The sequence below is a fragment of the Erythranthe guttata genome, chromosome 8 (genome assembly GCF_056151865.1).
Source record: "Erythranthe guttata isolate IM_541 chromosome 8, IM_541, whole genome shotgun sequence".
Classification (NCBI taxonomy): domain Eukaryota; kingdom Viridiplantae; phylum Streptophyta; class Magnoliopsida; order Lamiales; family Phrymaceae; genus Erythranthe; species Erythranthe guttata.
In genome coordinates this window covers 4,518,690-4,544,320 of record NC_142540.1, presented here as the reverse complement: position 1 = coordinate 4,544,320, position 25,631 = coordinate 4,518,690, and the positions used below count along the sequence as shown (strand labels likewise).

Here is a 25,631-nt window from a genome sequence, read left to right as displayed (position 1 = left end):
TTATAATTTAAATATAGTTCTAATATGATTATATATCGAACTGATTATCTTGCTACAGGAATTTTGCCGTGCACAATCTTGATACCCGGTCTGTTTTTCATACCAGAGTCTCCTCGTTGGTTGGTACGAGATACAAGCGTGTGCCTTATATTAAATTATTAACCATGATTCAGTTTTATGTTTCTTCACTTAATTCGATTCATAATCTTAAGGCTAAAATGGGCCTGAACGAAGATTTCGAAACGTCTCTGCAAGTTTTACGAGGATTTGATGCAGACATCTCAATCGAAGTCAACGAGATTAAGGTTATCCCAAGTTTTCATACAGACGGTATAATCTTTACTTTCTTTATTTGGGAAAAAAAATCATTTTAGTGCGCATTTTACTACAGAGATCCGTTGCTTCGTCGAGCAAAAGGACTGCTATTCGGTTTTCAGAGCTTAAGAGGAAACGTTATTGGTATCCTTTGATGGTACAGTGGATTTTCTATCGTCTGAATTTTCCGATTCACGTTTTGTTCGGAAGTGTAATTTTTTTTTTTTTTTATATAGGTCGGAATCGGACTACTCATGCTCCAACAGCTAAGCGGTATAAACGGAGTTCTTTTTTATTCAAGCAGCATATTTCAATCTGCAGGTAAAAAAAAAAGAAAAACTATAAACGAATATTCCACTACTTTAAATTAAGAAAATCGTCTTGCTACGTTTCAATATTTTTCAGCAAATAAATTTCTTGTATCCACATTCATTTATCCAATGTTGCTTACAAAATGTTGTCTTTAAAATCTGAATCGAAGTTTCCATATGGTCTTCAAATTTGAGCAGGGATTTCGTCTGGTAAAGCAGCAACGTTCGGAATCGGGGCTATTCAGGTAAAAAGGAAAAGAAAAAACATCAACTCTTATTAAAATACATGTAAATTAAAACCCTAAAAAAATTAACAAATCTCGTTATTTTCGTAAAAAGGTTGTTGTTACTGGGATATCGACAACTTTGATGGACAAAGCGGGTCGAAGAATTCTTCTTATAGTATGTTTTTAACTACCAATTTTTTTAATTTTTTTTAATTCTGCACTTTAGTTGATCATTGATATCGAATCTGCTTCCGCCAGGTGTCATGCTCACTAATGACTCTCAGCAGCCTCCTCGTTGCAATGGCCTTCTATTTAAAGGTCTGCAGTTACGATTTTTCGGTTATATATACTATATTATATTTCTTTGCTTTAGCTTCTCTGTATACTAACATTGTTCGATGAAAAACAGGATATTTTGCCTGAGAAGTCTCATTCGACGATGGGAATATTATCATTAATTGGACTTTTGGTATGTTTTTATATGTGATATATTCTTCGATTGGTAATCGAACACATTCATTGTCGGGTTTTTACGTCATTAACTAACTAGGTTTGTTTCTGCAGATTTTGGTAATTGGTTTTTCGATTGGACTCGGAGCTGTGCCGTGGATTATAATGTCTGAGGTATGCATATAAAAATCTCGTCGTAAACTACACACTGGGAAAAAAATTCGAACGTGGAGAAAATTTGTGCTGAAATTATTCCTTACATACTTACGTTGTTTCAGATTCTTCCCGTGAGCATTAAAAGCCTTGCTGGCAGCGTAGCAACGTTGGCTAATTGGTTGTCGGCATCAGTTGTTACTATGACAGCTAATTTACTCTTAACTTGGAGCAGTGGAGGTTTTCTCTCTCTCCCTCTCTCTGATCTCTCTCTGATCTCTCTCTGATCTCTCTCTCTCTCTCTCTCTCTCCCTCTCTCTCATATACAATCACAATTTTTTTGACAGGGACTTTCCTCATATACGCATTAGTATCGGCTTTTACTGTCGTATTCGTGGCATTGTGGGTTCCCGAAACCAAAGGAAGAACGCTAGAAGAAATCCAAATCTCGTTAAGATGATACCGTCTGCAGTGTACAGCTCTCTGCTCTTATTAGATCCCGAAACATTTTTTTTTTACTATTGCCAGTACATATATATTGCTAGCTACCTCAGCAAAATGTCATAAAATCCTTGGTTAATCAAATGTCCAAGACCATCATCATGTATCGAGACTCGTACATATATTGAATTTAAAAAAAACACAAGAAAAATACATCGAAAATTCTCGCGCACGATAAAATCTGCGAATAAAAACATGGGAATATTACAAAACACAACTTAATTTATTTTCTAGATTCGTTTGTTGTGTGCAAGGAGATAAGGAACTTCTTGAGACATCTGTTGTACACGCAGGGTCGTTCGAGATGAACGAGGTGACCGGCTTTCTTTATCCCTTCGACTGTAGCTTTATCTCCTAGCTCCCTAGGAAATAAGATTATTCAATGATTTAATTAATCATAATAATGTATCCGCATATATAACCAAACGAAGCTTAATTAAGATCACGATTGTTTGATGAGATCGATCGAGCTTACTCTTTCATGTTCTGAGCAAGATCGAACGTGAAAATCTGATCGTTCTCACCCCACAGAAGATGTATTCTCTGTAACAAAAACAAAACACATGAAAGATGTCAAGTAGTTTAAGATTAATTTGTTTATTTTGGAAGAATAAATTAGGAGCATAAATAAGTAAATAAAAACCTGGGGAAAATGTGGGATTTTAGTGTCTTTGGTGCTAACAACAAGTCCTTCTAGAAGCTCACCCCTTTCCTTCCTATTGTTGAACATTGCCTGTTTCATTTATTGTCAAATATTTTTTTGTGATTAACTATGAATTATTTTTTGGCGCCACAATTTTATAGTTAATTAGTTACTAGTCCAGATTTTATTATATATCATTCATTTATTATTTATTTACATACATTAATTAATACGAATATATATATATATATATGAAACATTAGAGCAGTCTAAAAAAATTTAATGACATTTTTGTAATTTTTAAAATTAATTATTATGATTATTCCAGCATTTTTTGACTTTCATAGCAAATAAGAGAAACAACTTAATTAAAGAGAAACATTGCAAAGAACTTAAAACATATTATGAACATAAAAAAAAAAAAACATAATTTATTTTTAAAACGTTTTTGCAAACACCCATATAAGTACTAGTGTGACAACCATTTTGTAGTCCAATTTGTTATATATAAGTGTGGCTATGTGTCCAATCTTCCGACAAGTAAATTTCACAGTAATTACTATTAGATATACTCATGAACGAATGATCATATTATAATTACATATACATATATGATGTAATAGCGGTGAAATAAAAATACAATATAAATATATAATATGATTTTTTTTAAATAAAATTAAAACGTACGTTACGTACCTCAAGAAAATCCTTATGAAGACGATCGGGGAACCAGAGCTTCTTATGGGCGGCGACTTTGAGCAGCGCCTTACAACCCTTGACGGAGTCCGGCAGCAGAAGCTCCGACGAGGAGGAAAACCCCAGCCCCTCCAGCGTGGCGGCGCTTATCGAATCTGTCATCGCCAGTATCGACCCGGACACCACCATCGCCTCCACCATCTCCGGGTACATCTCCGCCATCTTGAACGCCACCATTCCGCCGTAGCTGAAACCCACCACCGTGCACCTCTCTACTCCCAGCTTCCTCAGCCCCTTCGCCAGGCACTCCGCCTGGAACGCCGGCGACCTGTCCGGGTTGTCCGTGATCGACCCGCCGAAGAAGAGCAGGTCCGGCACGTAGACGGAGTACTTCTTCGCCAGCGAACCCACCTGGAACTGCCACGTCACTATTCCCTCGGCGGCGAAGCCGTGGACGAGGACGACTGCCGGCTTCGTGGGCTTTGCTGTTTTGCCGGCGCAGTCGTCGGCGGCGGCGGTGGTTTTCTTTGAACTGGTTTTCACTTTCTTGATTGTTTCGGAAGGGACCCAGATGCTCATAACGGTGCCGGGGTAGATTTCGACGGTGTGTGGTGTAATTCCGGCCATCTTCATCAGCCCATTCAACAGTGGCTTTTGTGCTGCCACAAGATTCACCATTTTCTTTTTTCTGTTTTTAAATTTTTATTTTTTTTCTCTGAGTGTTTGAAATTTTGGTGATCAAATGGTGAATTTAAAGTAGTTGAAAAATAGAGAGTTGGTGTTGGGTTGTTATCTGTTGTTCCAATTGAATGTCAGCATGATATATATATATATATATATATATATACACACATAAATAATTTAGAGCAGGAATGGGATTTTTTTTTTTTTCTGGAAAACTGGTTGGGAGTTGGCTTGCCCCTAGCTAAATCTAGCTATTTAATTTTACCAAAAGCTAAAAAAATAATATATATATATAATATATATATATAATTATAATTATTTGATATTTTACATTTATACTCTATTTTATGAAAGGGAAGATTTCTGATTTTGGCAAACTTCTATAACTGGCTGGCCTGGGTTGGATTATCTTTTCTATGGTTTGTCTAGTGTTATATTTGAATGTAACCACTATATATACACAATTGATGGTCACATTTTTCATTTATGACTGGGTTGCCTTTTATATATATATATATATATATATATATATATATATATATATATATAGGGTAGAGTAAATTACGAACACCACTTAGCTAAATTCAAATTACGTTCTTGTTTCGGTAATTACAACCACCACACAACTATGAATTTTCTTACATTTCCACCATTTTAATGCCAAATTCAACATAATCTTCTACATTCCGATAAATGTTCTCTAGCTTGTACTCGTTTTTGTGAGAAAATGCAGTTTCTGAATCACAACAATTTGATATTTACAAGCCAAGAAACACATCTTATGATAATCCTGTTTCAAAATGTAAAGTTCAAATATGATAAAACGGGTACAAACTAAAGAATATTCCACATAATATACAATATTCCACTAAATTTGAAACCAGAATAGACGCGTAAGAAGATTCATACTTGATTAAGGGTAATTTTAATTATACAAACATATAGAGTTTTTTTTTTTTTTTACCGTAAATTGAATTTGCCTCGAGAGTGACGGTAATTTACCCAATATTGATGGGTTGAAAGGGTCTTAAATTTGATGGGTTGTTGAGAGAATTGCAACAGTGCATTATTAGTAATTTCATTATGGGCCCTGTAACCATGTGCCCCGCAATCCCAGTGACAGACTATTTTCTTGCACGAAATCTTCTTTTTTTTTTTTAATGTCTTTTTCCCAATTTTGATATTTGATTATTAATTGAGTAATTCAATTTTCCCTATTCTGATAGTGACTTTTATTTATTTTAGTCATACGTAAATAAATACTAAAGTTGTTTAGATTTTGATCAACCACACTGCCTACCCTCCGCCACCCCAACACGTGCGAGGAACTAGGAACAATCTTTCAAATATTTTTATTGCTAGTTGTCTCTATATTCTACATCATTTTCGACTTGTCGTAGATTCATTGGTAGTTTCTCAAGGCCGATTCCGAGAGTAAATGAAGTTGCGCTTGTTCATCGGTTGGATCGGCTGATAATCGGTCTGACTAACTGAATTTTAAAATTATTATCGACCCAACTTTTATGAGTCTATTAATGAGTAGCAATCAACTGTGGACTAAAAACACGACTCTCTTGACGACGGTACTATTGGCCATTTTTTCAATTATATAAAATTTAAGATATTATATTTTAATTCAATACTGATAATTTTTATTATTAAATATGAATATGAATATTAATAGTTAATTTATTACAACAAATATTATTGGTTGGATAAATTAATCATATATTTAACTACTTTTTTCTTTCAAAAGTTATATATTATCGGTCAACCGATTTTTAAGAACTTCGGCAACCACCAATTGATCCAGCTATACATTGGTTGCTTTGAAACTATCGGCCCAACTATAATGGGACAGTTGATGGTTGATTATCGGCATATGAATACGAGATGACATTTAAGCAAACTTTAAGCATTCACTGTTTGACTTTTGTCAACATGATATAGACGGTATTTTCTCAAAATACAAACAAATATTAATTAGAAGCCCGAAAGTTGCAGAAATAAGAATAAAAGCCCAGATTAAAATTCAGAAGGCCCATTGGCCCATCAATTTACACAGTGTGGGGGGTTTAACGCAAATTTGCAGTTCCAGGGTTTATCGAACGAACCCCCTTCCCCCACCCACACTTCTTCCCAACGAGAACGAGAAACTCGAGAAAAAAAAACAATGGCTTCTGTAGCAGAAATATTCCCTGATTCGACGAATTTGAAGCTGACAGAGTTGTTAAAGGAGGTGCAGCTAGACTACTCTCCAGAAAACACCGTAATCATAAACGACGTCGTTTCCGCCATTAGAGAAGCCATCAACAACATTCCAGACGGCATCCAGGTACATTTTGCTAAATTTCACTTCGCTTTGGAAGTTTTTTTCTTTGTTTTAGTGATGTAATTCGAATTTGATTGCTCTGAGTTTCGGTAGGTTACGGCGGATTTTGCGCCGGGGTTTGTTCGAGATGTTGGCGCTGATAAAGTCGAGTTCAAGTTCAGTAAACCTAAGTCAATAGAAATTGGGGGTAGTTATTCTTATCAATGCGTTGCAAAGCCGGATGTGAATGTTGATCTTTTTATGAGGCTGCCTAAGGTACTTGTTCGATTTTGCACCTGAAAATTAAAGTTATTTATTGCAGCTTTTGTGTGTTTATATATATATTTTTTCCACTTATGCTCAAATCCTCCACCTTTTGTGAATGGGGATGCAACTTTGACATTATGTATAATTTTTGGAGTTTTAATAGATAATTTTTTCGAAAAGCACGTTCCTTTTTTAAGTAGATACTGCAAATAAGCTATATTTCAGGATAATACTTTTCGAAATCTCGACGGTTAGAAAATTGTGCTTTTTGTTGCTTCAAGGTTCAAGGTTTATTAGCTACAGGATACGATGCCTATGTGCTTCTTTCTCTTTTTCTTTTTATTTTTGCTGGAGGCAATATTTTCGTTGAATTGTTTTTACTTTTTTATGGCAGGAATGTTTTCATGAAAAAGATTATCTAAATTATCGTTACCATGCAAAAAGATTCCTCTACCTGTGCATGATCAAGAAGCATTTGAAGGTTTCTTCTTTAGTCCAAGATGTAAAATGGTCAGCTTTCCATAACGAGGCACGCAAGCCTGTACTGGTTGTTTATCCAGGTTCAGTTTCTCTAGAGTATATATTTTGTCTTTTCTATTTTATTTGTTATGTCTAGTTTTTTTTTTCCATCAAGTTACTTATGAGAGGCTATCTGTAAATTTTTCAGTTGCACGATTATCAGGAAATACTGTATTTTCCTTGAAAATAATTCCCACAGCACCTTCCCTGTTCACCGTATCGAAATTGAACTTTGAGAGGAACAATATTCGCTCCCTCAGTCAAGGTATTTTTTGTAACCTTTTCTCTATATGTACTCCCGTTTCGAGTTTTGCTTTTCGAATGTAATTTTATATTGCACACTCCAGAATCAGGTCTTTTACAAGCTACACCCAAGTACAATAGCAGTATTTTGGAGGACATGTTCATTGAGGATAATGCAGAGTTCATCAAGAAAACTTTTACAGGATGCAAGGAACTGTCCGAGGCTTTGTTACTTTTGAAAGTATGATAAGCAGTATGGTGCTTCTTCGTTTTTTTTTTTTTTTTTTTTTATCTTGTTGCTCGCCCTTTTCTTTTAGGATGAAAAATATATCTGATGTGATGATGTAGGTTTGGGCTCGGAAACGACATCTCTTTGTTCATGATTGCTTAAATGGATTTCTGATAACTGTCATTGTGGCGTACCTTGCATCAACTTCTGGTAAAAATCGAATCAATGGTTCAATGAATGCCATGCAGATTTTGCGTATCACGATGGACTTTATTGGTATGTCTGAATTTCAATCCTCTGTGTAACTTAAATTTTGGTTTGAGTATTGCACATATATGATACTGCATCTTCTTTTCATGGAAGTGCTGATTTCCGGTTATTGAAGTTCTTTCACTTTTACTGATATTACATTTGCGACAATGTCAGATTTGGATCTGCTAATGTATTTTTTGTAAATTAATTTTACATGTGATTATGCTGTTTATTTCTAGTTCAGGATCCATAATTTTTGACCAATTGTAAGTCTGAGATCTTCTCGTAATGACATTGCTTCTATTTTAGGTTCTCAAGGATTATTATTTGGGGTTTTATGGCTATATGTTTACTTACAAGTGATTCAACAATTTTTTCCACCAGTGAAAATTCAGTCATGATAGTTTGCTTAATTTTTAATTTTATGTTATCAGTCATCATGGGATACCAAGATGCACTTCCAGTACAACCTTATGAAGTATCATCTTTTAATGACTCCGTCTCTTATTTTTTGCAGCCAATGCCAAGGTATGGGATAGTGGACTATTTTTTCAACCTGAAGGTGAAAGAAAGATTTCAAATAAGGTATTATGCTGAATGTTCATATTGCATTTGACATTATCTGTTTGTTTAGTTTCAGTTGATTGCTATTCGATTATTCTCATTCCTTCTGTTATCTTTGTCATTTGCATTGAGCTAATCACCCTTGACAAGGACTTTTCACTTTAATAAATTATTTAATCTTATCTTGGCAACCAAACGAGGCCTAATAATTTTAGTACTACACCTTCTTGGCTAGTTAATGTTTATGTCCAAATTTGGAGTTTCAGGTCAGGAAGGCACAATTGCAATCATTCCCAGTAATTATATGTGATTCATTTGCTGACTACAATCTGGCGTTTCGAATGTCACTAAGTGGTTTTCATGAGGTGTGGAAATTTGTATATTTTCTTCCACTATGTTGGTATATATGGTAGATCTATGTCACATGGGCTGCTCATATTTCTACTGACATGATATATAATGATTCTGTGTTTAGCTTCGTGATGAGGCTGTTCTTGCTCTTACTTGCATGGATAAATGTAAAGATCGGGGTTTTGATGAGATCTTTATGACCAAGATTGATTTTCCTGCTAAGTATGACTATTGCGTAAGGTATATCTTCATAATATGTGTATGAGTAGCTTTTGGAATCTTCTGACATCTTATCAATGATTTTTAGATGAGATAATCACGTCATTAGCCAAGTGCTGAAAAAAAAATGTTTTAAAATTATTTACTATAACAAACTTACCCTCATGTTGGTCTTTTAGATTGAACTTGAAGGACAACCAAGAATTCCACGTTTCTGGATATTGCTTGGATGATGAATGCTGGAGGTCTTATGAGCAGAAGGTACATCGTGTTCTTGATCAAGCATTGAGATTGAGAGCTAAGCTCATTCGAGTAATCTGGAAAAACACTTCTTCCGAGTACAACTTCGAGAATGTATGTAATTTGCTACTAGTTACTATGTGTTATCCGAAGTATCACACAATGGGAGGATATAAATTTAACTCCAACTTGTTATGAATTTCTTCAACTTTTAGGGTTTGTCTGTGCTGCATACAGAAGCTATTTTTGTTGGGATCACAATTGGATCTGTGGAGGAAGCCTTCAAACAGGTCATCATTGGTCCAAGTTCTGAAGACAAAGAAAAGGTGGTTTAATTTTGTTTTATCATATGTAAACTTCGTCTTTTGCTCTCAGTCATTTTCTAAGGGATCCCTGTATTATAATAGGCTCGGGAATTCAGAAATTTCTGGGGTGATAAAGCAACTCTAAGAATGTTCCGTGACGGTACAATTCCTGAAGTTGCGGGTGAGAATCTCAATCTACATACCTCCTGCAGCTTTTTTTATTTTTTATTATTTATTTATTTATTTTAATTTAAAAAAAGGTGGCTCTGAACGTAGTTAAATGATATATAACTCAAACTTGACCTTAATTGATTGTAGCGTGGGAGCATGAAGAATGGGAAAGGCATCTTATTATAAAGGAAATAACAGAGCATGTTCTAATGCGTCATTTATCCCTTCCGAAAGAAAATATCATTTCTGTGGTTGATCAACTCGATTTTGTTCTTTGCCATGGCAATAAAGGTTTGATTTTTGGGGTTTCTTGGTTAATCGGCCATTATTTTTTTTTAAATTGACCATTGAATGGAGATCACTGATATTGGGTTATCTGTTTCAGACCCGATATCCTTTTCCCAAAAGTTGTTAAAGGCGTTTGATGATCTGTCAAAGCATTTGCGGCTTCTTGACGACATTCCTTTGAAGATATCCAGCGTACAGTCTCTGGATTCAGGTGTTGTTTCGCAACCTCAATGTCACATGCTTGCAAAATCTCTGGTGTCTGTTTAAGATTTGTTTCGTTTTCCATCATTTGTGCTTTTTTATTCTTTTTTTTTTTTTTTTGTATTTGAAGCTGGAGTTCTTAAACAAAAGTAAATAGTTTAAAAAAAAACACTTTTAAGTGCTGTATTATAAACAAATGCTTTATGCTTACCAATACTACAGCTTTTAGGTTGACGTCTGTTTATCCTCCTGCACCGCATCCATTGGCACATAAAGAAGGAACTAAAATAAAACTGGAGAATCCTACTGCAACCTGTCTACAACCTCTAGAAGTTATGATACAGGCAAGAACAGCTGATAATATGTATATATATCTATACGTGTGTGTGTGTGTTTCTTATTTATCAGCATTTTGGGAGAACCACTTCTAATTTCCTTATAGCTGGAAGGTTCTGGAAACTGGCCAATGGATGAGCTGGCTATGGAGAAGACCAAGTCTGCATTCCTCCTTCAAATCGCGGAAAGGTTGGTTTTGGTTTGATATCCGTCAAAATATCAGCATGCGGATTATTTATCTGATTGTACATACATCTTGGCAGCCTTCAAACCAAACTTGGGATTACATGTACGGCTACAGAGGATGATGTAGATATTTTCATCTCTGGATATGCATTCCGTCTTAAAATTTTGCATGAGAGAGGTTTGGGCTTGGTTAAAAGACAAGGTAATAGATCCTTTTTTTTTTTCGACATCTTGTGTTGGATCTATTATTAAATATTAACATCTCAATTCACCAATTCTCATTGGTAGGTGGTGCTCAAATGAAGCGAGTTCTATCTTCAGACAAAAAACTTTTTCTTCGCGGTCAACATGCTAGCATGATTAATGGTTTACGAGGTCGTTATCCAATATATGGACCTGTCGTTCGGTGAGATTTTGACACTTCAAAAAAAAAAAAATCAAGAGAAAGGAAAGCACAATTAGTCCCTGTTATAACTCGGGTATTTTTTTTGTTTCACTAATTAGGCTTGCAAAACGCTGGGTAGCTGCACATCTGTTCTCTAACAAGTTGTCAGATGAGGCAATTGAGCTTTTGGTTGCACACTTATTTGTGAAGCCTTTGCCGTTCAGAACCCCATGCTCCCGCATAACTGGATTTCTGAGGTCTATTTTTTCCCTCCACTTATCACTCAGTTTAGTTTCATCGAATTCTCTATATCAACAAAGCAGGAATATTTAATGTTTATGGACTCGTTTTTGTTCTCTGTGAGAAGTCTCACTAAATTTATTTCAAACTTTTGCGGGGGTCTTTGATTGAGTGATAACAGTAGTGCTTGAGATGTTTATCCAGTTTGTAATTTCTTGCGTGCTATGATGTTCGGACTAGTTTCATGTTCCGACATATTTTCTTGGTTCGCTTGTCAAAGTTGACCTTTAGTATTTACTATTTTTCAGATTCCTAAGATTGTTATCAGAGTACGACTGGAGTTTCTCTCCTTTAATTGTTGACATCAATGGAGATTTCACTCCTGATGACGACAAGGAAATCAATGTAAATGCTGCTCTACTCAGATTCTTTTTATATTTTTCTACTTATTATTGCTCTAGCAACAATCCTGAATTATGCGCTGATGAATATCTGCTCGTACTTGTTTTGAACAGGAGAATTTCATGTCAAACAGAAAGGAGATTGAAGAGAACACGCAGAATAATAAACCAGCTATGTTTTTAGCAACTAATTACGACAAGGAATCCGAAGCTTGGACCAGGCAATCACCAACTGCAACAGTAAGTAATTGTTCTCGACCTTTGTTTGGAATTTTTTTCCGTTTGTTAATTTCGGTTAAGTTTTGGGCGAGGTTTTTTTTTTTTAATTTTTAAATGGATGTATTTATATGGTAACATGGGAATGAGTGGTTAATGTATCAGGACATTAAGAGATTGGCTGCATATGCAACCAGCAGTGCAAATTTCTTGACAAACATTATCATGAAAAATCAGACCGATTCTTATGGATGGGAAGTGAGTGAACTGCCCTTTTAAATATTATTTCCCGATTATTTCAAATTATTACGCAATCTTTTTAGTCACAATTTGTGTCCGTCTTATCTATGCAGTGTCTTTTCCGCACACCTCTGAACAACTACAACGCAGTCATTCTTCTGCACAGAGACAAACTGCCTCATCCACGTAGTCTTCTCTTCCCATCTGAAGTCAAACAAGGTTTGTTTTCATCTCTTGTTTTTCGCTTATCATTACTACACGTAAAAAAACGAAATACGAACATCCAATTCACATCGGTCGATCAAACAGGGAAGCAAGTGGTACGAGGGAATCCCAGCAAAACTTTCCGCCCCTTTTTATTGCCTGGAGACACGAAAGGAAACTTGGAGGAACTGAAGAGTAGGCTTATGGTCAACTTCGATCCTCTTAGATATTTCGTCGCTGATATCGAGGCAAGTCATTTGCATATTTTTGTCGACTAAAAATATATTTACCAATTTTTTTTTATTTTTTATTTTTTTTAATTTGTAATTTATATTGTATGTGCAGAGGGAGTTTCCTGAAATGTTCAAGGTGTGGTATGATTCTTTTGGAGGCGATGCCATTGGTCTTACGTATAGTAGTAAAATCTCAAAGGTAAAAAAATGGTTGTTAAAATTTTACGAAGGCTTTCGATATTAACATGCATCAACTTTCTTTCACTTGACCCCGTTTCACTATTGTTACAGAAACGAGGAAGAGATGAAAGTAGTGGAGATAAAGATCTACTCGACGAACTGAAAAGTGTGGGTCAACTCGGTAAAGGATTCGTAAGAAGTGTACATTTCCTCAAGGCCCCGAGAGTTAGCAGTTGAAATCTATGTCTGGTTAAATTAAATCGAAATTGCTCGGCAGATCGTTAGCCTGACTACGAAAAGCCAAAGGGGTTATATACTGTTAGAGAAATAGGTTACAGTTTTGGAAAATCTTGATTTCATTTTTGGATGGGAGTTGTGTAAAAACATTCGTTGTTCAAACATTATTCATCTATTACAATTTACAATTATCATGGATGTGTGTACCTTTTTTGTGTCTGAAAAAAATGATAATAATACCGTAGAACTTCGATAAATTAATACTCAATAAATTAATAACCTCGTTTAAATAATACTTTCTTCTGGTCTCAACTTGATAAAAATGTATTAAATTATTAGTTCAACAATTTAATATTTCGCTAAACTAATAGAATTTTGCCACTCCCGAGTAGAACCTCGATAAATTAATACTCAATAAATTAATAACCTCGTTTAAATAATACTTTCTTCTGGTCCCAACTTGATAAAAATGTATTAAATTATTAGTTCAATAATTTAATATTTCGCTAAATTAATAGAATTTTGTCACTCCCAATTGTATTAATTTGAAGAGATTTAACTGTCTTCTTAGCTCCTTGACCCGAATTTTGGAAACAAATATATATACGTGTATATATACACTAGGGGGCGTGCACCGCGCAATGCGCGGTGTTGTTTGCCCATTATATAGGTTCGAATTTAAAACACTAATTTATTGTATGGGTCCTATTTGGACAATGAATATAATAAAAAAAATAGTTCACACAATAGCATTTACGTATGTAAAACAAATTCATATTTAAGTTAAAATAAATTGGACCTAAAATATATTTTAATTAAAAAAATGATTCTTGTAATATTATTTGGAATAAATGATTCAAGAAACATGGTTCTTGTAATATTATTTTTGAATAAATGATGGAACTAATATAAATAAAAACATAAACTTCGATACTATTAATTTCAGTTCAACAAATGAATAAAAATATATAAATCAAATAAAAAGTTGAAAATTTCAGAAGCCGGAAAAAAAAAAAATTGTTTCAAAATCGTAATTTTTATATTGGATAAGAAAAAAAAAATTAAAAATATTCGTGGGCCCCATTTGAAAAGAATATTTAAATTGCATTAAATTTGTGGAGAGAGATAGGGATGGTGTATGGCGGTAAAATAGAAAGAAAAAGAAAAAAGAAATTCGGGACCCACGTTTGAAAAGAGGGAAAAATGGAACAAAGTGTATGCACATGTCATGTGACATCAATCACCGACAGTGGGTCCCGTGCAGAGTACCGTCCATGGATTAAAAAAACTAAGAAAAAGAAAAGGCTGCAAGTTACTTTTTGGCGGAAAATACATAAAACGGCGTCGTTTTAGTATTAAGTGGGCCGAAAAAAAAGGAAAAAAAAAGGGCCCAGAAGCTATATAGATTAATATAGTAATTTAATTAATTAATTAATTAACTACATATATATAGATTTGTCCAGTCCTATTTAATTTCTTTTTCACTTTTATTCCAAAACGGCGTCGTGTTCAGCATGTATATATTTCCATTTCTCGATGGCCCCCAAATCCCGCCCCCGTTCTTTTTGCTTATTTCTTTGCCCTTTTAATCAGGAAACGGCGTCGTTTGGATCGCTGTTTGATCGACCTGTGTGCTTTTTCTTTACACTTTTCTCCAATTTCTGAGTCAGTAAGCAGCAGCAGAAGAAGATTGCTCTCTGCATTTCGATTTTTGTTCAGACTTCGCATCTCCTCCACTTCGCCTTCGCTCTAACCCACAAATAATTTTTTTTTTCTTTTTTTTTTTTGAACAAAAAATGGGTCTTCTGAGTATAATTCGGAAAATCAAGCGCAAAGAGAAAGAAATGCGCATTCTCATGGTGTAATTACCTCTAAACCCATCCCGCTACTCTCATTTTCGTATTCATATATGCAGTAATTCACTTTTTTTTTCTTTTCTCTTCTGGGTTATTGTTACAGGGGTCTCGATAATTCGGGGAAGACGACGATAGTGATGAAGATCAACGGTGAAGACACCAGTGTAATCAGCCCCACACTAGGATTCAACATCAAAACAATTGCTTACCAAAAGTATGTATTCATTCAGTTTCTCCCCCTTTCCTTTCTGTTGTATTCTTTGATATAAATTAGAAGCTAATAATTGGTCGATTAAAAATCAAAAAAAAAAAAAAAAGATGAACTTATTTGCTGTTGAAGTTAATGTGATTATTATTACGAGTGGCGTTTGATATTAATTGGTAGGTATACTTTGAACATATGGGATGTTGGTGGACAGAAAACGATAAGGTCGTATTGGAGGAACTATTTCGAGCAAACCGATGGATTAGTTTGGGTGGTCGATAGTTCGGATCGGAGAAGGCTGGACGATTGCAAATACGAGTTGGATAATCTCCTCAAAGAAGAGGTGTATATTCTCTCTCTATATATTCTCCTTCCATTTACTCTCGTTTGTTACAATTTGATGTATGTATATGTACATCATCTTTTGGTCAAAACGATACGTAAAGTCTTATTGCCATGAGTTTTTTGTGCATTCGATAGTTCGCCGCCCTTCTTTTAATTTGACAATGTGCTTTACTTTTTTATTTTCCTTCATGAATTCCCAATGAGTTTCCGTAAATTTATAATTTATTGTGGAAATTTAGGATGCGTTTGATAATGAATGCCCCAGAGATGTAAAGTTATTTTTAACGAGATATGCTCGTCAACATGTTTCAATCATCATTTATGATGTGAATCCCGAACTTTGGTTATCATAGTAAGTAGTAAATCAATATACATTGATATGGTATACGTGCTGGCTACCACCACACAATTATGACTATTTTTTATTATTCGAGATTAGACTTAGTCGCTTTTGAATAAGCTGTAGTTTTTTAACCATGTTTTACAGAATGAAGCAAGCGAAGATTGTTGATTTATCGGGTTCCTTTTTTTTTCTTTTGTCTTCTTTTTGCGAATTTTGAAGTTTCAATTTGCATTTGCTTACAGAGGCTATCAGGAGCATCGTTGTTGATTTTTGCAAATAAACAGGATATCCAAGGTTCCCTCTCGCCCGATGAGATAGCCAAGGTAATAGGATTTGTGATTATTTGTCTTCTAATCCATTTTTTTCCTTTTTTTTTTTGCTTGAAACGGAGAAGTGGATTTCGTTTTCTGCTAAATTTTTTCGAGAATGTTTCTTATGCAACGTGGAGTCTCAATATAGAAATTCGGCGATGCTTTATTTTCCTAATGCCACAACCATACACATCATGTATATATTTTTTAATTTTTGTAGAAATATTTTCCGTGCCAAGTCATACCGAATGCTCGGCACTATCTACCAGTTGATATATTTGTATGACAATTGATACTTATTAACTTTGGTTATTTCCATCGATTAAGGACAGTCTCTTTGGTGTATTTGTGCTGCTCCTATGCTAATACTCCTCGTTTTATCAGAAATAAAAAGGACAATGAAAGAACTGGATTTGACAGAAATATAATATATTTTTTATATCTATATCGTGTGGTGTGTTTTCGAGAATAAAACTCGATGTTCTTGATTCAGGTGCTGAAGTTGGAGGGCATGGATAAAAGCCGACACTGGAAAATAGTTGGATGCAGTGCGTACACCGGGGAAGGTCTGCTTCATGGATTTGATTGGTTGGTTCAAGACATCGCCTCTAGAATTTACATGCTCGATTAGGCTGCTGTACTATGAGTTCTCATTCCCTATAAACCTTTTTTTCCCCCTTTTTTTTTTTTTTTTTTTTTTCCAATTATGGATCTTGTATTTTTCTGACATAAAACTATGTTGTTGTAGTTCATCAAGATTTGCAAGGTAAGTGGAATACATATTGAACTATCTGTGATATTTGAAAAATTTGTCTAAATATTTCATGAGTCATGGCACGTTCATATTGAATACTAGTAAAATTGATGATACTGACGAGGGTGGAAATGGGAGTGGAATTCCCGTATTCCGCCAATTCCAATATGAAAATATCTCAATTTGAAACTGTATTTTTCATTATGATTTCCTAAGTTCCGACTTTTCCGAATTTATTTGATATGGAATCGGAATTATATATAAAATTACTGGAAATTTCGATTTTTCATATGATTTTAGTTTCGAATATTCTGATGTTCTTCGAAATATATAGTATAATTTTATGATATAACTTATGGTGATTTTATATGAAAAATAGAAATACCTAGTAAATTAAAGAAATTCCGAAATTTCGCCGATTTCGAGGCATGCCGTAGTCGGAATGAATTTTTGCATGCCGTTTATTTGGTACGGAAATTGGAACCCATTTTTTACTTTCGAAAAAAAAATGAATTTTTTCGAAGAAGCCGATTAATTCCGTCCGATTTCCACCCTAAGAATAACCGAATACCATTTAAAAAATAAGTAGAAGTAAAAATAAAATAAAATCAAATAAACATGAATTGTATATATGAAAATAAATTTTATCCAAATTCTAAAACGAATCCGACAGAAAAAAAAAAGAAAAGAAGGAAGTTAAAAAGCGCGGGACGGCCCCCCCTTCCTCCCACAATCGGTCAACCCCAAAACGAAATAGAATTACCCAATCCGACGTCGTTTAAGCAGCTTCCGTACACCTTCTCTTCCAAAAAAAAATTCCCTGGTTCAAATATCTAAAGCCAAAAATCAGAACTGATAATTAAAGAAGAAATATGGTGCACAGCGCCTACGATTCCTTCCAGCTCGTCACTAATTCCACCGCCAGAATCGACGCCGTCGAATCGTACGGCTCCGCCCTCCTCCTCTCCTGCTCCGATGGCTCCCTCCGAATCTACGCTCCCGAATCATCCCCCTCCGACCACCGATCTCCCCCTCCGCCGTCTGAATTCCATTCCCAAGCCCTAGAGCTGAAGAAGGAGCCCTACGTTCTCGAGCGGACAATCAATGGCTTCTCCAGAAAGCCGATTCTCGCGATGGAGGTTCTCAAGTCGAGGGAGCTCCTCCTCTCGCTATCGGAGTCGATCGCATTCCATAGGCTGCCGAGTTTCGAGACTTTCGCCGTGATTACTAAAGCTAAGGGTGCGAATGCCTACTCCTGGGATGAGAAGCGAGGGTATCTGTGCTTCGCGCGGCAGAAGAAGGTTTGCATCTTCAGGCACGATGGTATGTATACAATCCCCATCTTTGAGATGAAATTCAGCTGGTTCGCACATACTTCTATAAATTCTAGTGTTTGCTTTTTAGTTTTTTTATGTAAGTTCTTCGAAAAGGAAAGTACAATCACATTAGTTAGAGGAAATAGCTTTAGGTTGTTTGTAAATCGGATATCAAGAGCTGAATTTCATGAATTTAGTTTTTTTTATTCTTGAATGCTGTCTATCTTGCTGGATGTCAATGCTTCATAATTGGGCTATTATAATGAAGGTTATTGTTGCTGGCACAAGTTAGAGAAAGCGTTTTTACATCAATTTTGCCACATAAAGGGCCAGAATGAAAAGCGATTTTTTCTTTTGATTTAGATCATGAGAAATGAACTTCGTCCTGGAGCTTTTTTTATACTTGCCAAGATCATAATCCTATTGAGATGTTGCTACTTAGTTAGACTTATTGATAGTTCCTACAGCTTTAGAGGTCAGTTCTGTTGACTCACGACTCTCCTTTTTATATGGCATGTTAAATCGGTAATTTAAATGGTTACTGATTCCCGGATATTTGTGTGAGGCCTGATTCATGAACTTAATTTTTAGGACTCGTGCCAGATTGGTTGCGGAATAGTTTTTATATGGCCATTTCTTTTAGTGTATAGATGAATGATTCATACTAGTTTGACTGCTTGTTCAGGGGGACGGGGGTTTGTGGAAGTGAAAGAATTTAGTGTTCCAGACACAGTCAAATCAATGTCATGGTGTGGTGAAAATATATGTGTGGGAATCCGAAGAGAGTATGTAGTGTTGAATTCGACCAATGGTGCATTATCAGAGGTGTTCCCGTCGGGGAGGATTGCTCCGCCTTTAGTTGTGTCTCTTCCATCAGGAGAGCTTCTTCTTGGAAAGGTAATATTCTTCTTTTAATCACTGGTCAAAAGATAACATAACTTGCATTTACGAATCGAAGATTCAACTTATCGGCATTTCATGCTCAAAGAACATACTTTATCCCGGCATCTCTGGGTTATAGCCAGAATTTACATGATACACTAAGTATCATATCGTTGCGTTCTGTTTTTTGTTTTTCTATTTCCTTGGTGGCCTGAGTTCTTCTTACAATGAACTTTTGTTATGTTGTTCTGTGTTTTCACATTGTTTTATGATGATAGTCGTTGACAGACTGAATGTAGAAATACTGCACCGTCAAATGTAATTTAGTACGTACTTTCGTGTGATTAATGTGACCACGACTAGGATTTCTCAATGTTGTAATAGGCTTATTGTGTCGTTCTTTTTCCAAGGAAGTTACCTAAACCAAATTCGACTACCACATCCTTCACACGTAGAACAATGTCATCTCAGTGGCAACTCCTATACTCTTTATCTGGGGAACCGAACTACATCCTTAATTTGCTCTTAAATCGTAAACATTTGTAGATTGTCACCATTTCCTAAAAGCTCGGAGACCATCCACTATGAGAAGATGTTGATGTGTTGGCAAAATCTAGTTTTGATAGAATGCTTCTTTTTAACATGAAAAATAACACATGGATGATGATCATTTTCTACTGATACCTTTTAACTTAGATCCATGAATCAACTTCATCCATTGTTTTCGTTTTGTCACTAAGTTGATTATTACGTTTTTTTACCTTGGAAGTTCATTATCCAACTTGCATCCGTTTGTGGTTTCACTAGTAGCTTCATGGAAAACGACAAAATTTAGTTGTTTAAAACTTTTGCAGGATAATATTGGAGTGTTTGTCGACCAGAATGGGAAACTACTTCAGGAAGGCAGGATTTGCTGGTCAGAGGCTCCTACAGCAGTTCTAGTTGAGCAGCCATATGCAGTAGGTCTCTTACCAAGACACGTTGAGGTATGTTGACATAAATGATCATTTTACCAAAATTGTTTTCCTTTTGGATAAGGAATTTTTGCAGTTCTAATTTTATCGATTTGCAGATACGGTCTCTTCGTGATCCTTATCCACTGATCCAGACAGTTGTTCTTCGCAATGTTCGCCGACTTCTTCAAAGCACCAATGTTATAGTTGTAGCTCTAGAGAACTCTGTTTACTGCTTGTTTCCAGTTCCTCTTGGTGCACAGGTATACTAATTCTCTGAAAAATAATGGCCACTTCCATATGGTTATGAGTTTGGAGTATACATCATCTTAATTTTCTGAAACCTCGTACATATCTCATGCTATTATTGTTGAAAACCTCGACATACTGTTTATTTTTGTTTTTACTTTTTCCCCACTGCCAGTTACTGAGGTTCTATGAATTAATGTAGCAGTAGCAAGATCTGAAGGTTTAGTTAGTGGCTTAGGTAGAAAAAATATAGGCAGTAATTCTCTTCATGAGATCTTTCCAGAAATAGCTACCTTAACTTTCCTGCTCACTTCTGGAATTGAGAAATATTCTACAGAATGGTTTTCGGCTTGTCAAGGAAGCTTAATTTTTTAACATGAATGTCTTACTTAGTGACCCGAAAAAGTTGCACTGACTATATTGCCTTTTGTCATCCAGATTGTACAGCTGACAGCATCAGGAAATTTCGATGAAGCGCTGGCTTTATGCAAGTTACTTCCTCCAGAAGATTCAAACCTTCAAGCTGCAAAGGAGCAGTCGATACATGTTAGGTAATTATATATCTTTGTCTCCAATGTATATTTTGTACCCTTGCTGTTTTCAAGTTCCACCTCTCTTGATGGAATACCTAGATAGTAAAAGACTAGGAAACAGTCCACCAATTTTTCGATCAAGGTCATATCTCAACCCCTCGCAATGAAAAAGTTAATATCTAAACTATTTACAGTGACTCACACATCTGAGTGAGTACGAACTGTTCATGTACTTTCTTGGCTTGATAAAGGTTATCCACTAGGGCAGATAAAGAGATTACCTCTCTACTAAGGGGAACAAGGAGCCAGATAATATGGGCACGAACCAGTTTAATACAGTGAATTGAGTAAGTTATCAAGAGCTGCAGAAGGATATAAGAAAACCGGTGCATAATTTTATTTTAAGGAGTGCAAGATGTAAGATGCATCATATTTTTTGAAATTCGACCTCAATGGTCATTTGACATAATTACGAGCAACATAGTAAAAAGTGCAAGCCTACAATTGGTTTGTATTTGCCGGAATTTTTTCTAGACAATTGAAAGGAAGTTAAACTTTTCATTTTAATTGACAAGAGAACCCACAGCGACTCGAAGTGCACTGGCCCTCGTGCAAAATAAAGTTAAATTTTCATTGATGATGCATAACAGGAGGGCTTTGTGATTGGATATTCATGTCTTGTGTTATATATATTGCTAAGCATAAATTAAAATATGTCCAAAATCTAATACCGAATCATTGTGTGTACAGATACGCTCACCATTTGTTCGAAAATGGGAGCTTTGAGGATGCTATGGAACATTTTTTGGCATCTCAAGTGGAAATCAATTACGTGCTTTCTTTGTATCCATCTATAGTTCTTCCCAAATCATCTTTTATTCCCGAACCAGAGAAATATTTGGATATGAGTGGTGATGCTCCAGAACTCTCAAGAGGTTCATCCGGCATGTCAGATGATATGGAATCTTCACTTCCTCCATATGCATTGGATTCCGAGGAAAGTACGGACCTCGAATCCAGGAAAATGAGCCACAACACTCTGATGGCTCTCATTAAGTTCTTGCAGAGGAAAAGATATGGTATTGTTGAAAAGGCTGCTGCAGAGGGAACTGAGGAGGCTGTTTCAGATGCCGTAGGAAATAATTTTGTTTCTTATGGTAACAATCGGCCAAAGAAATCGGGCAAGGTAAGCATTTTTTGCTTTTAGTTTGTTGTTTTTCATGGTGAAGTTTCAAAATTAAGGACAAAAAATCAGAATAGTAATCTATGTAGACATCCCACTGAGGTTAGAAACTAGTTTATTTTCTTAATGGTCATTGCAGATATGTATTTTTCACCTGCAACAGTTCAGGTATAGGTAAGGCGTTTCTGTTTTACATGTGATCATTGATCATTTTTATCGGGTCAAAAGTCGAGCTCTCTACAGAGACAAACATCTTATTGCTGAACAGAAATCATAACTTTGTTATATTCTCTATCCAGTAGTTCTGCTAGCAAATATGTTGTGGGAAAAGTTACATATAATTCCAACCGCATTACCATTTATACTCGACATCTAGTTTACCTAATAGCATCTAATAGCTATTTAACATCTAATAGCAATATTATTGCCCATAAAATTATTTTGAGTTCGTCATTAACATGCAAGTGTGATTGGATTTCACAGGGTCGAGCCAATATTCCTATCAGCTCAGTTGCTAGGGACACTGCAGCTATACTCGACACAGCATTACTTCAGTCTCTTCTATTGACAGGACAACCTTCGTCTGCTCTGGAACTACTCAAGGGTCTTAATTATTGCGATCTAAGAATATGTGAGGAATTTTTGCGGGAAAGGAATCAGTACGTTTGTCTGCTTGAACTTTATAAATGCAATTCCATGCATCGTGAAGCACTCGAGCTTCTTCACAAATTATCTGAAGAGTCAAACTCAAGCAACCCACCAGCTGGACTCATTCAGAAGTTCAAGCCTGAGATGATTATCGATTATCTTAAAGTAAGTCTCGTTTTATCATCAAGGTGCTGAGTTGGTTTATATATCAATATCTGAACATGTATAAATTTGCAGAGCAACCATCTAGAATTACTTAACAAGACTTTGCTGTGAACTACAATGGTGTGCAAACTATCTGCTGTAGATTTTTACTGATAAAAGTATGAAACACTGGGCACTTCCCTTAACCGCTTTAACACTTTCTTAATACAACTAAATACATATGCTGATTTTTTTTTAAAAGAAACCCTTTAATTTTTGGTTCATTCTCTCTTTTAGGAGTTTTCTGTAGGGTTATGATAAGAATGATTTTCTCGTTTTCTGTTGAATAACAGCTATTGCAGCTGTTTCAAAAGTTTCGGGAGAATGTATTTTTGGTATTCTGGCGTTTTAATTTAGATATGTTCTTGTTTTTTAAACTGTAGATGTCTTCTCAATGTTGTTTCGTTGCTTGGAATTGAGTGATCACTTTTCCTGAGAATTAGTGAAATCTGTAATCATAGTTTACTTAATGTAATGATATATGCGGAACCGAACAATTTCCGTCTTTTATAAAGATCTACTGTATTATCTAATTAGGAACTCTGAGAAGTACAACAATTTTACACCCTAACTAGTAATGCCTAAGTTTAATTGTAGAGCAGCATGGTTGCTGGAGAAGTTTTTTATATTACCCTATGGTTAGGACATTAACTATTTTTATTTCTACTGATGTTTTTGAGTATTTTGTTCATTTCAGCCTCTTTGTGGCACAGATCCGATGCTTGTCCTGGAGTTCTCAATGCTTGTTCTTGAAAGCTGTCCCGAGCAAACTATTGAACTCTTCTTGTCTGGAAACATTCCAGCGGACCTGGTCAACTCATATCTAAAGCAGCATGCTCCAAATATGCAGACTACATATTTGGAGCTTATGCTTGCGATGAATGAAAATAGTATCTCAGGGAATCTGCAGAATGAAATGGTAAGGATATCACTCATTCTTTAGCATCTTCAGAAGCTAGATTTAATGGTCGAGAAGTATTAAACTATTGAATAATTTTTATCAATGGTAAAAACTTTCCATTTGACACAGAGAATTTTAGTTCACTGGTGGTATCACTAAAATATGGAAGAGTTTGGTGTCTTGCATGAACCGATTTTCTGAAGCATTTGTTCATTTATTAACTTGGTAGGTGCAAATATACCTCTCGGAAGTTCTTGATTGGTACACAGATCTTAATTCTCAGCAAAAGTGGGATGAGAAAACGTATTCTTCGACCAGGAAGAAACTATTGTCTGCTCTGGAGAGCATATCTGGCTACAACCCCGATGTTTTGTTGAAGCGTCTTCCAACAGATGCATTGTATGAAGAACGAGCGATTTTGTTGGGAAAGATGAACCAACATGAGCTTGCTCTTTCCATATACATTCACAAGGTACTTTTTCACGTCGTAATTTTTCAAGGATTCATAATTAAACCTTTTGTTGTTGGCATAATATAGGGATTAGATAGTTAAGCATATCACCAGATGTTAACCTACTCAATGATCTCCACTTTCTCTCTGTTATTACAGCTTAACGTACCTGAACTGGCGCTGTCGTACTGTGATCGAGTATATGATTCTGGACCACAGCATTCAGCAAAATCTTATGGCAACATATACCTCACTCTACTACAAATATATTTGAATCCTGGCAAGACAACCAAAAACTTCGAGAAGAGGATCACTAACTTGATATCCACTCAGAGCCCTGCGGTTACAAAGTTTGGTCCAGGAAGTGGTAAAACTAAGATTCGCCTATCGAAAAAAATTGCTGAAATTGAGGGAGCTGTCGAGACTCGGATCAGCCAAAGCGGTACTGACAGTGGAAAGAGTGACGGAGATAACGACGACACCATTGAGGAAGGATCTTCTACGATTATGCTCGATAAGGTCCTTGATTTGTTGGGCAAGAGATGGGATCGAATAAATGGAGCTCAGGCCTTAAGACTGCTTCCTCGAGAAACTAAATTGAAGGTTTGTCCTTTATTAGATATATAGTACATGTTTATTCTCGAACGTTTCTTGATTCATGCTAAAACCGTTTTTTTCTCTGGGTCGATGCAGAATCTAATTCCATTTCTTGGACCTCTTTTGAGAAAATCGAGTGAAGCACACCGCAACTTTTCAGTTATAAAGAGTTTGAGAGAGAGCGAAAACCTACAGGTACCGTGCGCGACGGACTATATGGGATATTATTACAGTTTTGATTCCTCAATTTAGTCGTGATTAATTTTCGTAAAATTATTATGTATTTCTGATATAGCTAGCGGTTGCAAAACAGGTGAAAGACGAACTGTATAGCCTGAGGAAAAACGTAGTGAAGATAAGTGGCGATAGTATGTGCTCGCTTTGCAACAAGAAGATAGGGGCTAGTGTGTTTGCAGTTTACCCCAATGGAAAGACAATTGTTCACTTTGTTTGCTTCAAAGATTCACAGAATATGAAAGCTGTGGGTAAAGGTTCGTCGTTAAGGAAGAGATGACACCCGATGTTATACATACAACATTCGATAAAATATCCGAACCACCTTAATCTGTCGATTTTCTTTGTTTGTGGTTTGGAAGTGAAGGCGAATATACACGAGAAACAGTATATACCATTCTAACCGATGTAAGTTTATTGAAGTGAGTTTGTGAGGGTTTTTTCTTGTTGAGTGGTTTTTCGGTTTTGGTGGTGAAATTTCATCTCTCTAAAATCCTTTACACGACTAAATTATTTTGTCAAACTTGTTCGATATGTGTTATCATTTAATTATAGTCCCTTGGTGTATGAATTTGTTAACTTTAACGGAATTTTTTCAAGTTCACTGTTAGTTATTTTTTATAAATTATGAGAAAAAAAATACTAGATAATTGATTTTATAATTTAAA

The 25,631-nt window shown here is 35.6% G+C and overlaps 5 protein-coding genes across 8 annotated transcripts in view; 4 read left to right on the top strand and 1 right to left on the bottom strand.

Annotated features, from left to right (window-relative positions):
* The window catches only part of LOC105954971 (sugar transporter ERD6-like 6), a 60,474-nt gene extending 57,737 nt beyond the window's left edge, over positions 1 to 2,737 (top strand). For 2 of the 3 annotated variants that reach the window (XM_088821739.1, XM_088821738.1), the window contains 12 exons: positions 59 to 123; positions 213 to 305; positions 392 to 472; positions 552 to 636; positions 825 to 871; positions 966 to 1,028; positions 1,112 to 1,171; positions 1,263 to 1,322; positions 1,418 to 1,477; positions 1,582 to 1,696; positions 1,804 to 1,929; positions 2,251 to 2,737. In XM_088821739.1, coding sequence (XP_088677865.1) covers positions 59 to 123; positions 213 to 305; positions 392 to 472; positions 552 to 636; positions 825 to 871; positions 966 to 1,028; positions 1,112 to 1,171; positions 1,263 to 1,322; positions 1,418 to 1,477; positions 1,582 to 1,696; positions 1,804 to 1,916 — 842 coding nt within the window. In that variant the 3' untranslated portion in view covers positions 1,917 to 1,929; positions 2,251 to 2,737. Of the gene's footprint in view, positions 1 to 58; positions 124 to 212; positions 306 to 391; positions 473 to 551; positions 637 to 824; positions 872 to 965; positions 1,029 to 1,111; positions 1,172 to 1,262; positions 1,323 to 1,417; positions 1,478 to 1,581; positions 1,697 to 1,803; positions 2,138 to 2,250 lie in introns of those variants that run through there. The other variant, XM_088821737.1, reaches the window with a different exon arrangement.
* LOC105954972 (uncharacterized) lies at positions 2,018 to 4,103 on the bottom strand. Of its 2 annotated transcripts, XM_088821740.1 has the most exons (4): positions 3,297 to 4,103; positions 2,601 to 2,690; positions 2,433 to 2,500; positions 2,018 to 2,319 (listed from the first exon to the last, which is right to left on the bottom strand). In XM_088821740.1, exons 1-4 carry the CDS (start codon positions 3,972 to 3,974, stop codon positions 2,181 to 2,183), a joined length of 975 nt encoding a protein of 324 aa, XP_088677866.1. In that variant the 5' UTR covers positions 3,975 to 4,103; the 3' UTR covers positions 2,018 to 2,180. The 2 variants fall into 2 exon arrangements, with proteins under 2 accessions (XP_088677866.1, XP_088677867.1); XM_088821741.1 differs by lacking the exon at positions 2,018 to 2,319 and having other exon boundaries at positions 2,429 to 2,500; positions 3,297 to 4,031.
* A 1,917-nt stretch (positions 4,104 to 6,020) lies between these two features.
* On the top strand, positions 6,021 to 13,192 carry LOC105954970 (nucleolar protein). Its single transcript, XM_012978658.2, has 26 exons — positions 6,021 to 6,315; positions 6,406 to 6,567; positions 6,953 to 7,118; positions 7,226 to 7,342; positions 7,425 to 7,561; positions 7,669 to 7,825; positions 8,319 to 8,386; positions 8,632 to 8,730; positions 8,841 to 8,956; positions 9,115 to 9,289; positions 9,391 to 9,501; positions 9,583 to 9,661; positions 9,799 to 9,942; positions 10,037 to 10,150; positions 10,363 to 10,484; positions 10,583 to 10,665; positions 10,740 to 10,864; positions 10,951 to 11,068; positions 11,167 to 11,304; positions 11,596 to 11,692; positions 11,803 to 11,928; positions 12,070 to 12,162; positions 12,258 to 12,363; positions 12,454 to 12,596; positions 12,694 to 12,780; positions 12,873 to 13,192. Exons 1-26 carry the CDS (start codon positions 6,154 to 6,156, stop codon positions 12,996 to 12,998), a joined length of 3,171 nt encoding a protein of 1,056 aa, XP_012834112.2. The 5' UTR covers positions 6,021 to 6,153; the 3' UTR covers positions 12,999 to 13,192.
* Positions 13,193 to 14,459: 1,267 nt separating this feature from the next.
* TTN5 (ADP-ribosylation factor family protein) lies at positions 14,460 to 16,926 on the top strand. The gene is made up of 5 exons (XM_012978638.2): positions 14,460 to 14,859; positions 14,958 to 15,068; positions 15,240 to 15,402; positions 15,990 to 16,070; positions 16,552 to 16,926. Exons 1-5 carry the CDS (start codon positions 14,795 to 14,797, stop codon positions 16,687 to 16,689), a joined length of 558 nt encoding a protein of 185 aa, XP_012834092.1. The 5' UTR covers positions 14,460 to 14,794; the 3' UTR covers positions 16,690 to 16,926.
* Positions 16,927 to 17,469: 543 nt separating this feature from the next.
* On the top strand, positions 17,470 to 25,495 carry EMB2754 (Vacuolar sorting protein 39). The gene is made up of 12 exons (XM_012978657.2): positions 17,470 to 18,135; positions 18,814 to 19,025; positions 19,865 to 19,996; positions 20,083 to 20,226; positions 20,651 to 20,763; positions 21,496 to 21,931; positions 22,412 to 22,741; positions 23,478 to 23,699; positions 23,911 to 24,153; positions 24,292 to 24,735; positions 24,826 to 24,924; positions 25,043 to 25,495. The coding sequence occupies exons 1-12, from the start codon at positions 17,685 to 17,687 to the stop codon at positions 25,241 to 25,243; spliced, it is 3,027 nt and encodes a 1,008-aa protein (XP_012834111.2). The 5' UTR covers positions 17,470 to 17,684; the 3' UTR covers positions 25,244 to 25,495.
* Positions 25,496 to 25,631: the final 136 nt, after the last annotated feature.

Excerpts from the sequence above, each read along its gene's own strand:
- LOC105954970 (XM_012978658.2), top strand. The coding sequence starts at position 6,154 with ATGGCTTCTGTAGCAGAAATATTCCCTGATTCGACGAATTTGAAGCTG. Across the intron at positions 7,562-7,668 it reads AGGCTTTGTTACTTTTGAAA|GTTTGGGCTCGGAAACGACA; the intron begins GTATGATAAGCA and ends GTGATGATGTAG. Across the intron at positions 10,865-10,950 it reads GGGCTTGGTTAAAAGACAAG|GTGGTGCTCAAATGAAGCGA; the intron begins GTAATAGATCCT and ends TCTCATTGGTAG.
- TTN5 (XM_012978638.2), top strand. The coding sequence starts at position 14,795 with ATGGGTCTTCTGAGTATAATTCGGAAAATCAAGCGCAAAGAGAAAGAA. Across the intron at positions 14,860-14,957 it reads GAAATGCGCATTCTCATGGT|GGGTCTCGATAATTCGGGGA; the intron begins GTAATTACCTCT and ends TTATTGTTACAG. Across the intron at positions 16,071-16,551 it reads CGCCCGATGAGATAGCCAAG|GTGCTGAAGTTGGAGGGCAT; the intron begins GTAATAGGATTT and ends TTCTTGATTCAG.
- LOC105954972 (XM_088821740.1), bottom strand. The coding sequence starts at position 3,974 with ATGGTGAATCTTGTGGCAGCACAAAAGCCACTGTTGAATGGGCTGATG. Across the intron at positions 2,691-3,296 it reads TTCATAAGGATTTTCTTGAG|GCAATGTTCAACAATAGGAA; the intron begins GTACGTAACGTA and ends TAAATGAAACAG. Across the intron at positions 2,501-2,600 it reads AAATCCCACATTTTCCCCAG|AGAATACATCTTCTGTGGGG; the intron begins GTTTTTATTTAC and ends TTTTTGTTACAG.
- EMB2754 (XM_012978657.2), top strand. The coding sequence starts at position 17,685 with ATGGTGCACAGCGCCTACGATTCCTTCCAGCTCGTCACTAATTCCACC. Across the intron at positions 22,742-23,477 it reads TGATTATCGATTATCTTAAA|CCTCTTTGTGGCACAGATCC; the intron begins GTAAGTCTCGTT and ends TGTTCATTTCAG. Across the intron at positions 23,700-23,910 it reads GGAATCTGCAGAATGAAATG|GTGCAAATATACCTCTCGGA; the intron begins GTAAGGATATCA and ends TTAACTTGGTAG.